This window comes from Brienomyrus brachyistius, chromosome 5 (assembly GCF_023856365.1).
Source record: "Brienomyrus brachyistius isolate T26 chromosome 5, BBRACH_0.4, whole genome shotgun sequence".
Lineage (NCBI taxonomy): Eukaryota > Metazoa > Chordata > Actinopteri > Osteoglossiformes > Mormyridae > Brienomyrus > Brienomyrus brachyistius.
Window position 1 is genome coordinate 12,341,573 of NC_064537.1, and position 15,280 is coordinate 12,356,852.

The 15,280-nt window shown below is 46.9% G+C and overlaps 1 protein-coding gene across 2 annotated transcripts in view; it reads left to right on the forward strand.

Annotated features, from left to right (window-relative positions):
• Nucleotides 1-12,532, forward strand: part of prkcaa (protein kinase C, alpha, a) — a 137,003-nt gene extending 124,471 nt beyond the window's left edge. For both annotated transcript variants that reach the window (XM_049012840.1, XM_049012841.1), the window contains 3 exons: nucleotides 864-971; nucleotides 5,674-5,814; nucleotides 11,904-12,532. In XM_049012840.1, the coding sequence (XP_048868797.1) occupies nucleotides 864-971; nucleotides 5,674-5,814; nucleotides 11,904-12,068 (414 nt within the window). In that variant the 3' untranslated portion in view covers nucleotides 12,069-12,532. The remainder of the gene's footprint in view (nucleotides 1-863; nucleotides 972-5,673; nucleotides 5,815-11,903) is intronic.
• The last annotated feature ends 2,748 nt before the right edge of the window (nucleotides 12,533-15,280 follow it).

Genomic DNA, 15,280 nt, shown 5'->3' on the forward strand with positions numbered 1-15,280 from the left:
GTGAAGGTGTGGAGTGGCAGCTGTTTCGCACGGCTTTGCACATGGCCAGCGTCACACTCCCTGCAGTGTCTCCGTTAGGCCATCCGTCCGCTGTCCAACCCTCCTTCATGCCCTTACTGACTACCCGTTGGAATCCTCGTGTGGCTAAGTGGGCCTTCTCTTTCAGGCTGTCGAGGTTTTGGGGCTGTTGGTTGATCCTGGGCACGGTGAAAGGGTTAAAGAGTGTCCTGTGGTTAAAAAAAAAAAAAAGAATATATATATGTGTAAATATATATGAATCCACCTCTCATGATGTTTTTGGCAGAGAGGGCTGTTAGCAGAAGGCTGCTTTTTATTCAGCTGCTCTTCACCAAACACCTTTGGAAATATAACCCTGATATCTTAATCCAAATAATACAATAGATGAGACAATCACCCATGACTCATTTCATGCAAGAGTGAGCAGAGCTTGATTTTTTTAATCTGTAAGATATTTTTATTTTTCTATAAGATCATTTAAGAAAACAGGCATGTAATTTTGGTGATTATAGACTAGCTGGTGTGACCCTGCTGTTTATTACGCATCTAACAATAAACTGAGCTTCGTTTCTGTTGGCCTGCGTGTAATCAGCTGTTCCGAGCAGGTCTCTGAGAGTCTCTGTTCTCCTGCTTTACATCACAACTGCAAGTCCCCTCCATACACACACACACACTAACTCACATACTGTACACACACACATACACGCACATTCACACGCACTCAGGCACACACACTCACACACATACACACTCACACGCACTCACACATGCATGTCATGCTTTAGCACTGAGCCAGGCACCACGATCACATCATTTGCATTTCCCTTTTCACTGCTATCTCACAGCCTCCTTTCGATGGAGAAGATGAGGATGAGCTCTTCCAATCCATCATGGAGCACAACGTGTCCTACCCCAAGGCCATGTCCAAAGAAGCAGTGTCCATCTGCAAAGGCGTAAGTCAATCTGTCACTTTACTCCATCCCTTTGCACTCCTGAGGGCTGCGGTGCTGCCTCCTGCAGCCATGTCCCACTTGTCCATGCGGGAACGCTGCCCTTTGCTGCGACGTTCCTCAGGGAGCGTGGCACACGCACCGATTGGTCAGACGTGCTTGTCACTTATAATATCTTCAGTAAATGTACTGTACATGGAGCCTTGAGTGTGCAAGGAAGATGTTTCCTGCAGATATTTTTTTTTCTAATCCTTAGAGGCAGCAGTTAATGAATAGCAACAATTAAACGCACTGATCCGAAGCCTTACTGAGCTATTACTGTAGCGGTGCAGGTAACGCGATGCTGGTAGCGAGATGCTGGCAGCGAGGGGAATCAAAGCTAAAGGACCAAGCCCAGGGGACCTTCTGCAGCGGAAATATCCGTTAATTATGTAGCTGCTTATCTAAGGCTTTTGTGCCCGCGGAGACCAAAGACGGGATGGGAAGTTGAACTGTAAATCTAACGCCAAGCACCGAATTTATGCGATTTTCTTTGTTCGCAGATGCATTAATGCTGCTTGTGATATCATTATCGCCGCTGTTAGAGCATAACCCGTACCTCTCCCAGATGATTAGTGCTTAGCGTACTGCGATATCTATTGACATACCACTACAGAGACCTGGCCTGAGGCCTATCCTGATACTTACTCAGGGACAAATCGTTTGATGCTGTATAAATACAGGTCGGCATTTTCATGGACCCATTTACGAGGGACAGGGGAGCAACTGCCGTGACTAGATTAGCGATGCTAATGCAATGTCCCTAACTCAAAGCATTTAGATATAACCGGTAGATCCTGGCCGACATCCCCTTCTTCGTATCCCTAGATCTGCAGCCAGCAAAGGAAGAGCGTGGAAAAGCCCTTTTGAGAGATTAGGAGGCGTTTACGTTGCCAAGATGAGATTTTTTTTTTTGTATCGCGACAAACAGGAAACACGCTCTGAGGAGTAAAGGGGGCAGAATTGCTGGTGGGAGGAGCAGAGGTGTCCCCCCCGTGTGGGAACACTCAGCAGGTTGACAGGTCTGCCCAGCGCCTGGGTGCGGAGGAATAGCAGCACAAGGGGCAGCTTGTGACACCGTGATCATGTGTGTCTGTAACAACACGTCTCTGGTGATGAGATCAGATTTACACCAAACCCGGGTGCGAAGAAAGCTTTTAATGATGTCTGTCCCCAATGATTCCATCCTGTATCACAGAACATGGACGTAAACCATCTGCGACTGCAATCCCAAATACTTTGCACATCCGTGATGCCCAGTTTCTCGCTGGTGGGCCTGTCCCTGGGAGTATAAGCCAAAATGCAGGTAGGGTGACCCCCTAATCCATGTCAGAAGGGACACTGTGAGACACTTCAGGTTTTACAAACTACTTTAAAGCTGAAAGACTACCACACTTGAGTAAATTATTTGTTCCATCTTATACTCTTACTGGTTTGTGTCCTTGATTGAAACACTCATCCAGCTGTTTCACATTAGCATTAGTGTTTTTTAGCATGATTATTGGAGACTGACCAGTCAGCACACTCCAGTACTAAAGTGAAATGCGGATCCGATCCTGTCCTAGTTCATATTGTCCCCTGACATGGACTAGGTGGTCACCCTAAATTCAGGTAACTTCAGCTGTCAGTTGCAAGGCACTAGTTAGACCTACTGCATGCTGATAGCCTGGCTGACATGGACGTGCAAACTGCACACACAGAGTAGAGGTGGGATTTGAACCCACAACCCTGGATATGTGTTCCAGGTCAGATATCCAGCTGTGTTCTCATACAGTATGGCTGTCAGGCTATGCCTTCTTGTATCCTGGTTGCTTGACAAACTAAGTGAGAGACTGGGGTCAGTGTGGCTGTCCCCTGGAGGCGACGCAGAATAATGGCGTTGCGTGTTAATGTTGCTACGTGTTAAGTGTTGCATACCTGCTCTCGCCCCGCACTGCACTTGCCCCTGCTTTGCCGGTCTCTCTCAGTTGGACCCAGTCCAGAGGAACACTGAAGAGTTCATCTGTATTCATTTGTCAACCCGCTTCATTCATTTGGTACTAGGCCCCCACCCATTTAGTGAGCCCTGTTCCTAATGAAAATATACTTCCTGTCAGTGTCCTGGCCCAGAAGACAATGAGAGCGAGACACAAGGGCTGGTTTGCTGATATTTTGGCTGTGGTTCAGGTCCCGACATCAGAATGGAGTTTTTGAGGTGACTTAGTGCATCTCGTTAATTAACATGCAGAAGCATTGGGTTTTGCACGCAGAATGAGGCGTTAATCAGCAGTCTAATCACTCCCCTTGTGATGCCGCGTGTGTGTGAAAGGCGTATTTCCAGGGGGAAATGCGGCTGTCGGGAACGCAGGTTCTGCCTTGACCCGGTGACCTGTTAGCACGGTGGCAGCGGAATGTTGTGGCCGTTTAGATTTAGATGATTAGGTGACACATTCCATCAAAAGTGGCATTTATCCCTCAGACCTAGACGTCTCCCAGGAGGCAGCTGGGCACAAAAGCAGAACTCCAGCTAGGACTTAAACCAGCAACCTTCTGGCTGGATGTCCCTGTTTACCACGCTGCTGGCCTTCCTGATTCACATCCTGTATCTGCAGTGGCTGCATCCCAAACGTTGTGCACTTCCTGCTAGGCAGGGATCTCCCTGTGTAGAGGTAGGCGAATTCCCGCGTGTCCCCTAATGGTTTCAGTCCTGGAAGGTATTTTACTTCTGTTTTCAGGAACACACCCCGATTGCCTAAATTGATGAGAATTTGTTACATTTTGTCGAGTTATTACATAATATGGTATTATGCAATGCCTTGTTACATGACTGCAATGAAAGCCCCATCCTCTGCTTCCATCCTGTTTGAAGTCAAGGCTCTGAGTGTCAGCAGATTTCTTCTAAGTTTGCTGATGGCTTCTGCATGCCATCAGGCCCTGTGAAGGCTAGTGCATGCTCCTTGCCCAACAACAGTGAGGCAGACTGCTTATGGACAAGGCCAAGCCATACATCGGTCCATCTTCAAAGCGCTCATCCAATACAAGGTTGCAGCAAGCCTAGAACCAATGCCAAGCAACCTTGGGCACCATGCAGGAGACACCTTTGATAGTCCGAGGAATGCCTTATGATTTTGGACTGCCACCAGACACCGGTGTACCTGGGGTAACCCAGGCGACGAAGACCGTGAGAACGTCCCACATCCGGAACTGCAGAAGCTTCACACTGCCCCCCTTACTTTCCTTTCTGCTCCCTTTCGGCAATGTTTTCATTCCTTTTTGCTACCAAAAAAAAGCCTCTTCAGAAAGTTGAGACAATGCAGAAATGAAACTATTTTATTCAAGGAAATCATTAAGAGAGAAGGAGAGCAGGAGTTGCTGAGGCTTTGCAGAGCCGCTTCCCTAATGAGGGAACTTTCCTCAAAGCGACCTGTTTGCCGAGCTTCGGCAGGCAGAATTCCTTATTTATAAGATGCATTAGGGCCATTTTCAGCTTTGGGTTTTCAGCCAGTGAGGGCGCGCAGGCCCGTGAAAATAGCTGCGAATTGTGTTTTCGTCTCCGGCAGCTGTGGCCACGAGGACGCCAGCGTCTGGGAGGCCTCCGGTTCAGCTCTGCCGCCGTTTGTGGCCAATGGGGGGTGACGCCTCTCAACCAATACCCTCTCTGCAGCGCGGGACCTGACACCGAGCTTCCATCGCCTCATGGGTCTCATGCAGAAAATGCGGCTTGAGTTTTATTTCCAAGCACTGCATTCATTTTCCTGTCATGTTACATTGGTGGCCTGGAAAGGAGGAGGCGGCATAGCAGACCTGGGAAACTTGGTTATATAATTATATGCAGTACTGTGCAAAATTCTTAGGCAGCAAGTGTATCTTGGCAGTCAGTGTGTATTTGTGCAGAAAAAAACAACATAAGCAAATTAAAAGTTGCACAGTAAAAACTAACAAGAATGTCTTCTGTTCTCCAAAAAGTTACTGGTATCTTGTTGATTGCCTAGATGAGCATCACTTCAGTTCCCAACCTTCTCCTCAGGGGCACCCCAGCTATTCCATGTACCTGTTCAGTTTTACCACTAGCACTCTGAATTAATTAACTTAATTAAACAACTAAAATAGATATTGATTAGCCAAACATGACATTCCAATGGTCAAAAAGTACATTGCTGTGAATGCCTAGAATCAGCTGCCACACACAGATTGTAGTTGTCGACTCCAGCCCATGCAGCATGTTCGACTGGGGGTCTCCGCATCTCGTTGGTTTCGAGGAGGAGGGGCTTCGCAGCGTAGCAGGGGGTGGCCACTCTGCAGTCAGTCAGCGTCCCTCAGCTGGCCCATGTGACCTGGGGTCATTCAGAACCCCGTGCCTAAAACACGCCAGGGTCTCAATAAGAATGAATTATTAATGCCATCAGTTATTAATATATAACTCAGCTTGTCAGGGCTTAGAAATAGACTTACTGATGCATTTTAATTCCGCTGAAATGATTCTGCATGCCTTAAGCATTGTGACATGTGGAGAGATGCAAAGTCTGGCACCTGTATTACCTAATTCGGGCACCTTTCCATCTTATGCAGTTCCTGAAGGGCCTTCCTTAGACTCCGTGGTAACCATGGTAGCATGCCTGCAATGGTACTGAGTATTCCACAGCCCTAGCATTGCTGACATCACTGCTTCTTGCCCCTGTCCTCCCAGCTGATGACCAAGCACCCTTCCAAACGGCTGGGCTGCGGCCTCGAGGGCGAGCGGGACATCAAGGAGCACGCCTTCTTCCGCCGCATCGACTGGGAGCGGCTGGAGAACCGTGAGATCCAGCCGCCTTTTAAGCCCAAAGTGGTGAGTGCTACACTAGCCCTGGCCCTCGGTCCTCCTCCGCTTGATTCCCAAAGCAGCTTTACTGGCCACCGCTGGACCAGTATAGACTCTGTCTGTACGGCTGCTCAACATGTTATGTTCTTACTAAATAAACACACCCCCAATGCATTCCATATTGCAGTTTTATTGTTTAGGGTGGCGCAGTGGATCAGTTGGTGGCATTTATGCATCACAGCACTGGCATTTGAGTCTCTGGGTGTGTAGATTTTGCATGTTCTCCGCGTGTCATCCTGGGGTTTCCTCCACGTGCTCTAGTTTCCCCCCACAGTCCATAAAACATGCTAAGGTAAATTGGAATTGTAAAATTGCCCATAGGCGTGTATGTGTGTGCAAATGGTGTGTGAGTGTACAGTACCCTGTGATGGGTTAGCACCCCGTTCTGGGGTATTCCCTGTCTTGAGACCATAGCTTCTAGTATAGGCCCCTGTGACCCTGAATAGGACACGCAAGTACAGGAGATGGATGGATAGATGCACGGATGGATGGTATTTTAGTATGTGCTTTGCTTGCATACACATTTCCCGAGCTCCCACTCTCTCTGACCTGATTAGGTTGCCCCGACTGATACCATATGTGCCCCCCTAGCAGGTTAAAGGTCACATGCTCAGCACACAGCTGTCTCTGCTCTAACATCTGCTGTCCCCTGAGTGATAACAGAGCACAGCTGAATCAGTGCCGAACCTCCAGGAGACAGATTTTAATCGACAGACAGGCTAAGTGCTTATGCTGTCCCTTGTTGCTGTCATGTTCTTCATCAGGCGGCGTCCCAGTAATGCTTCTGCGAGCCCACAGGAATACGCCCCCTGGTTTTAACGATTCTCAGATTTCCATCTCGCCACTCTGGCACTCATGCATTTTTCAGATTGGAGTTTGAATGGACCGTCCACACCCCCCCCCCCAATCAAAAAAATTAGTGTTGAAAATTGTGAATTTATGCATTACTCCTTACTCAGAATACAGTGACTCAGAGCTCAAGGTTCCACATTTTTGCTCATTTTAAAAGGCGGGTATAAACACTGGAAGGTTTAATCAAAAGCTGCATAAACACCTTGGCAGAAGACAATCTGTGCTCTTTTTGTAGAACTAGAATCCGTGATGTACGTGTGGTCAGTATGGTACCCGTGTTCCTAAACTGATGCTGTATTATGAGCTGCCTGCCCACAGATGTCTCCAAGGCCACTATGCAGAGTGTGTCACCCGTCCATTCTTCACTCGCCCCGGTTTCACATCCACAGCGCACCTCTCAAATGGCGCTCTTTGCCGGACAGGATTCTGTGCCAGCTGTGTCCCGACGTGCATCGTACCCTCTGTCCCGAGAGAAGCAGCCGATTCTGAGAGCTTTGACATGCTGTTAAAGGCGATGCGTCAAAGTGATCCACACAGTGTTCACTGGAATCAGGTTTTCAACATGAAAATAGCCCGTTGCCTTGGAACGTCATTAGAGACATTCAGATGGATCCATTTTTTTTTTCAAATAAATCTAACACAGCTTGTGATTCAAAACATTTTTCAGGCTTAACGCCAAGAATAAATCAATACTGATGCTCAGGGAAAGCTCATATAAGACAGACCTTGCAGTGAGCAGTAAATAAAGGGTAATACACAGTGGTGTTATGTTAGGGGCGCGACGGGAGTGTAACGAGACTGAACTTCGCAAGCCTCTCCCATTGGTCTTGGCCTCTGCTCTCCTGGTGTCTGCTCTCCATCACCAGGCCATCTCGTGTGCTCTGTGCCTGCACCCATCCTTCAGCTATTGTGCCCCCCCCACCGTGACGCAGGAGCCTGCCCACAAGCGCACTGGCACCACCGCGCTCATTTACAGTGCCACTTCTCAAAGAGGCGGCGAATAATTGCTTTCCTGGCAGATGCCGCTTGATTCAATTAGCCTGCTTATTTTGCATGCGATCCGCGGTTATTCCTTGCGTCTGACGCTTGACGGTCCTTAGAAGGCCGCTGCCTGATTTCACAAAGATGGGATCTTTAATGTCAGACGCATGCAGTGTGGGAAATCCGTTGTAAGCTGGGTGGCGGGGATGTTTTGTGGAGAGAGCGAGTGCATAAATAAATATAAAGATTGTTCCATAAAATATAAGTTAGTGCACTAATAATAAATAAAGAGCAGTAAGAAGTTAATGAGTGAAAGCGCAAATTGTACAACAGCCCTCTGCATCCTGGGATACCGGCTCCAGGCAAGTGGTCCATCTTCAGCAGACAGGGCTTTAATATAGAGCCAGGTCTCTCTGTGTAGGTAATGTAGTACTCAGATTCACCTCCATACTCACCACAATACTCAACACAATACTCTTCTGGACACCCCTGACTTCCTCACCACACCCGGCCCGGATCAATTAATCTTCGGTCTCCAAGCTCACAGCTCTCATGAGGACTCAGTTTAGCGGTCTGACAGCTGGAAAATTGCAATCGATGGACCAGCCCAGGTGCCGAGAGCCTGTTTATTGATCGGCAGGTTATCACCGCCGGCTGGGGATCCGCACACACACGTGCTGTTTTAGCAAGGTCACACAGGGCACCCGCGCATCATCGGGACCGTCTGGGTCGACGTGCCACTCAGACTGTCTCACGGAGGCTTCTCGGCTTGACATAAACGGCCTAGAGTCAGGATAAATGGACTGCCATCTTGGCGTGCAATGGAGCAACATCGCAGGCTGCAGTGAGCAGGAAAGGGCCTTGATCCAAGGGCTTTTATTCACTGTGTTGGGTTGCCATGTAAGGTGAGACCCAGTGTGAGGTGGAGAATGCTTTTATCTTACAGGTACATTCATTCACCTTCCATGCCCATTTGCCCAGTAAATAGTCTGAGTAATGTTACAGATATAGTTATATTAGATGCTGTTTGATGGTGTTTTATACAGGACAGAACCCTGTCTATATCTCAGCTCTAGATCCATGTCTTTGTGTGTACCTGCATGCTGGGCTTTTAATGGAAATAAGAGCTTAGAGACAGTCAAGGGAACAGAGTTTAGCTCCACACAAGAAGCTCCATGTTTTGGCTGTACGGTCAGATGCCATGTGAACTGGACAAGAGTGATCCTCCCTCTTCATTGTTGGGTCCATAGATGCAGGTGATATGTTTTTATAACTATTCACTCAGAACTGTGCTGTTCCTGAACGTTCTGAGATCACAGCCTTGAGCAGCCATTTCCCGTGGGGGACCCCGCCTGCTGCACGAGGGCCTGGCCGCCCATGACGTTTCTGTATTCGCGTGACACATGTCAGGCGTCCCATGGAAAGAAGCGTCGCTTTGCATCTGGAGCACGTGCATCTCGCCCGGCACATCGCTGGAGTCTCCTCCACAGCGCCGGTCAGAGCTCCAGAACCAGAAGGATTCGACCCAGCCTCCAAACGCCCGTGACCAGACACAGGCGATCGGCGTGCCTTTCCATGAACCCAAAGAACGGCATGTGTACCGTGAGCGCACTAAACAGGGCTATTTTTAAGCTCCACTGCAAAGCAGCACAAGCCTCCTGCTGCACTTACTGTACAGCAAATAGCAGACATGTTCCTTTCCACATCATGCATTTTTCAGAGGACGTGTGTATCTGTGCTAATTCAGAGCCACACAGCCAGTGAGTAAAAGCACCACTGGAATGAAGGAGAAGATTGTTGTGGACATTTTGGAGAGGTTGGGGCCTATGCACTGTGACTGTGGTCTTCCCTGTATACACTGCTTTTAATTGATCAGCTACAAAAAGCGATGGGTGAAGTATCACTAACGTTTTCAGGTGTCTGAAATGCACCCTGGGGAATCTGAACATGACCGTGTAATCAGATGTGCCGAGTGCTCTAAGTAGTCTTTAACGGAAAACTTTAACGGTGTTGACTGCTGGCATCTTGCCATTGGGTTATTTTCATCTGCAGACCTTTAGACATTTGAGTAACGCTTTACATTAACTGCACCTTCATAATGCCTTTATAATGCATTCATAGAACATTCATTGCTCCTTCATAAAGCATTTGTAAAGCATCAATAGTACATACATAAGCAGCATGAAAGTACACCTTAACATCCTAACATACCTTAACAGCTTTATTATACATTAATAACAAACATTATATGATAATAATAAACCTTATAAACATATAATTGTAAATGTTTTTATTAATGTATACTAAAACTAGGTAAAGTTAAGGTATGTTAGGATGTTGAGGCATACTTACATGCTGCTTATGAATGTTCTATGAATGCATAATGAATGTATTATGAAGATGGAGTTACTGTAAACTTGGAATATGGGGACAGTGCATACATGCTGCATACCCCCTTTCCCATTCTCACCTCCTCGGGTTCCCCAGTAGGGAGCGACAACCTGAACAGGGTTTATCGCTGGTGTTGGTTATGGTCCATGCAGCCTTGCTCTGAAGCCAAAGTAGCTGGCTGTAAGTCTCAGATCCGCTCTGGTCCCAGTCTCGCATAAAGCTCAGTACTTGCCTTGTATTTAGTCTAATGAGGCTGGATTTAAAACGTCGGTGTTTTCTCGACAGGGTTCTTTGGTAAGGTCGCTGGCATCACTGGTAGTGTGGTGGTGGTTGCTGAAGTCCTGTCTTGTCTTGCTTAGTTCAGTTCCAAAGTTGGTGTTCATATATATCATGAATGAATGAAGAAGTGTCATATATTTATATAGTGCTTTTCAAAACACCCAAAGCCCTTTCGACAACCAATGGAAAGCCAATTTAACCACCACCACTGTGTAGCCCCCACCTGGATGACATGATGGCAGCCATTCTGCACCAGTACACTCCCCACACTGTAACAAAGGTAGTGAAGGGGCAGGAGAGAATTCAGCAGTTAAATATATGGAATGATTAGGAGGCCAGACCTTAAAGGGTTATAGTGGGCAATGTTAGCCAGGACATCGGGATACCACTCCTACTCTTGAAAGATACCTTAATTCTTAATGGTTTACTTAACAATGATTGCCCTATTATTGGTTGAATTGATGTAACATAATATTAATCTCTTGTGTAAGAAAAATAAAAGCATAACTGCTCAGAAGTACTGTGGTCAGTGCATTTCGAACACCCTTCAGGGTCTGCAGAAAGCGGTGTGATATCATTTAGCGAAGTGCTGTTCTTCAAAGTACTTATTTGATTTCAGTGGGAATAGTTTTTCTCAGCTGTGACACTGCTTTTAAACGAGAGGGCGATTACATTTCATCCAAACTAAATTTATGTGGAGCGTGAAATCATTTGTTTTGTGCGACAGTTGACGCTGTGAGAGAAGTGCTTTGTGTGGATGCTCATGCAGTCTCACGTCAGTGAATCCTCCGGGCGTTTTGTACGTCATTAGCGGTTGCTCCCATAAGCGTTGTCCATACGTGAGCATCGATCTTCGGTAACTACAAAACCATCTTCCATAATTGCTTGTCCAATGCAAGGTCACGCGAGAGTGGAACACCAGGAGTGTGGCCGTAGACACACACAGACACACAGACTCTCTCACACACACACACACACACACACACATTATACATACATACACACATACAATGAAGATGAAAACCTTTTCACCCAAATTGCATGTATTTTTCTCTGGGAGGAGAAATATAAACGAAGACGGAGAAAACATGTCAATTCCCGGCAGAGAGGGAATCAAAAGGAAGGGACTGAGCTGGAAATGTGGGGTTTGTGGGGCCCGCAGTGGCTGACACCTGCACTGTGTTGCGTGGGTTTCCTCCAAATGCACCAGGCACTCCTTCCTGGGGTCTGAAAACGTACATTTCCTAGTTGCCCATCCTATAAGTGGCCTCCCGTCCAGGGCGCCCCCCCTCCCCATGTTTCCTTTGATAGCCCCCCCCAGCTCCAAGGCTTGGATGGATTTCAGATTTGATTGTGGGCCTATTACACTTTCTTCTGAAATGCTTCTCACGTTTGTCATTGTTGGAAGTGTAGAGCGTCAGGTGAAGTTCTGCCCCATTTATCACACACCTGTGCTCCTTCGGTTCTCAGGCACAGTTGCCCATGTGTCAGAGAGGGTCTCGTTTTAAATTGTGTTCGCTTGCTCTTCTCAAAATCCACGTCTCCCTTTGCAGTGCGGCAAGGGGGCGGAAAACTTCGACAAGTTCTTCACCCGCAACCAGCCGATGCTGACGCCCCCGGATCACCTCGTCATCGCCAACATCGACCAGGCCGAGTTCAACGGCTTCTCCTTCATCAATACCCAGTTCATCCACCCCTCCCGGCAAAGTGTGGTATGAAGGCGCATGATGGGAAGGACATGGGCGCTAGAACACACGCCAACTGAATAAACGACCCACTGCTCTCTCCTCCAAGTGAAACGCGACGTGTTTTTGTTTGTTTATTTTATTTTTCCAGCGTTTAGCATTTTCCTGTAAATGGCAAAACATCCAAATGAGGAAAATCCAAAGTTTGTATACCCACATTATGTATAGGACAGGTTACGAAATCTATATTGTAGATTGAGTTTATGCAGATAATCTACCTGAATTTTTGTATCATTTCTGGGTGGACATATTTCAAAACTAGCCACTGTGAGAACCGCTCGAGATTCCTGGGTTATGATTTCAATGCTTTCTGTGTACTGAAAACAACAGTAGCCATGACAACACAGTGCACCAATGAGGAAACGTGTCATTCCCTGTGTCTGCCCTGCACTGGTGGGTTCGGGTCTCGCCTCCTGCCAAGCGGTCGGAAACGACTGAGTACTGAGTGCAGTGTCTGTTTCAGCATCCACAGCTCGGTCTCACATGGAGGCTTCTTGGACGCATCATAAGTCGTCGAGCCTGTCTGTTCGCGGTGGCGAGATGTCAGGCTTTGTGTAACAGGCATGACAGAAGTTTGGCACTCGCTGCAGAGCCTTCCTAATGTCCCTGTGTCCCTGTCTCCTGGCAGGGGAGAAGATCCCGGAAACTCCCCCTCCCCCCCCACGCAGTACCTCACTCGTGGCGCCGAAGGTTCTGTCTGCCTTCCCCCCCCCTTCCCCTAGGCCACTGTCAATCTGAATTGCCCGCTCCCGTCTATCTGTGTTGGACAACCACAGGAATCTGTCAAATTGGCTGTCAGTTAGCCATCCCCAAGACTACAATCCATAGAAGTGTTGTAGAGCCGCCAGATTATCTAAGATGTCTTTGTGTCAAATGATACAATAATGCCCAGCCGCTGCACCGTTTTACAGCTTGGGGCCACATCTCGCTCCCCCAGCAAAGGGATGTACAGCCTAGCGCGACACCCTGCCATTTATTTACCGAACTCCACTCTTCATGAGCCCCTGCTTCCCGAAGCCCGAGCTCTTAGACACGTCTCTGCCAAGATCGCCCACTGAGGCCATCCAGCAATTTTTCATCCTAAATTAGAAAACGGCACCTGAGTACTACCACGCAATCGCATTTGCCATTTTTAAACAAAACTCCTTGTTTGGGGCTGAAAATGCCTAATCAAGCCGAGAATTTGATTAGGAAGGTGGTGTTTGACTAATCAAAGGCTTAGTTGTTTGCAAATGCACAATGGAAGTGTTTGGCTTCTTAGTCATTGATTTAGCTGTGCTAATCGGAGTATTATTAAATCCTCTGTGCTATAAATGTTCAGGTCACTTGATCTGATATAACATTGGTTATACATTTTAAGGTTTCATTAATTTCCTTTATTTTTAACGTCCTGTCACATTTTCAAGCACTGCTAATCAGACGTGCGCTGGAACACGGTGCATTTACTATTTTGTAAATACTAAAACATTATTTGAAAGAAAAACAAAACTGCGGTTTTTATACCAAAAAAAAAACTGAATGTGCTTTTATTACACGACATAGTTGAACATTTCTATGTAAACAAAAAAAAATAAATCCTTTATTAGCTTTGGTATCGTTATCGGTGAGCTGTATGGAATATGTGTGACTTTTGAAAAACGCATCGGATATTTTTCCATGTGTTTTTTTGGACATATCTGGATTTGATAGCTAATGGCTGAATGCATGGGTGACTTGATCCCCTTGATACAGTATGCTTCACTTTCCTTATCTGCATGTAGTGACAGGAGAATCGCGCATGCAAAATCAAAAAAGAAACAAAAATAATAAACTTAGCGCATGAAATACGGTGAGGAGGCCTGGTCTTATGGCATGAAATTGATGTATCACATCAGCTTAGAAGCTCATCATAGCATTTTATCCTGATTTCTGTGTTTGCTTAGTCTTGGTTTTATTCCACTCTCTTTTATTGTTGAATCGCAGGTTTAAGCACACTTGCAGACTGTATCTGCCTCCCGTTGCTTTTCCCTTTTCCCCATGTTATCTCTCCTCGCGCCTGCTCCCTTTCATCCTGCACCTGTGCCAATCCCCTAACAGGCAGGACCTTTAAGAGCAGTCTTGCACTAAATGTAGACAACCGAAGCGACTGCTCCGCGACGCTCCGTTGCCCGGGTGAATGTCGGAACCTCGTCCTCCTCCTCCGTGAGCACCCCCAGATTTCCTAGCAACGCAGCGGCGTTAATGGCGGCCCCCACCGCGCCATGTGATGTCAGTGCTCAGCGCTGCCCGGGTCCTGCGTCATGTACACGCCAGACCCCTCACCCCTCACCCCCCCCCCCCACGTTTGCCACGTTCGTGTGGTTAGCGCTCGTTAGCGACACCACCTCTCCTGAAATTTAAAGTGACCGATGGAATGAACCCCGCCCCCCCATTAAGACCTCAGTGCCTGTGAAGCTGAACCCTTCACGTGAACCCCCCTCCCCCCCCCCCCCCCCCCCCCCCCAAATTGGCCCTGTCTGTTCAGCCAAAATCTGTTTCCGAGGGGTGTGTATGGTCACATGCTCCCCTTTTTGACCCTCTTATAGTGAGCTGAATGACTGGATCTGTCCTTTTTAAGCATATATTTTTAAATGAATAAATAGTTTCTAGATTTAAAAAACCAAGAAAAGTTGGTTCTGGTTATTAACTTTCAGATTCATGGGTTTGTTTTAGCCTAAACAGCTATGTTTGTATGATCTAATCCTTTTCTCTGGAGGATTTCCTATTGAGGGTAAAGAATAAAAAGAAATCGACTGATCTGCATCTTACTGGTTCGTCTGTGCTCACCTACACGATTGAGCATGTGCAGATTGCCTTACTGCATCCTATCTAATCACCCGTTTACATTAGTGATACGCATGAAGCATTTAGCTCGTGTACATACTGGTTTTTGTTCATAGACTACAAAGAAGATAATATGAGGTATTTGGCTTGGGTGTGTCTTAGTTGTTAACCCTCAAGCAAATCAGAAATACATGCAGCGTAATCAGTGATGTCATATGTACCCACTGTATTATACCGGAAATAAAGAATTAAGTCAGGTCCTAATCTAAATGTCATTTACCTCTGTGTATCGAGGTTGTGTTATGAAGAAATGGTCTTTATTTTTTTCTTGTCTTTAATTTTTGTGAAATCACATTATCTGTTTAAGGTAATAGGAAGATCGC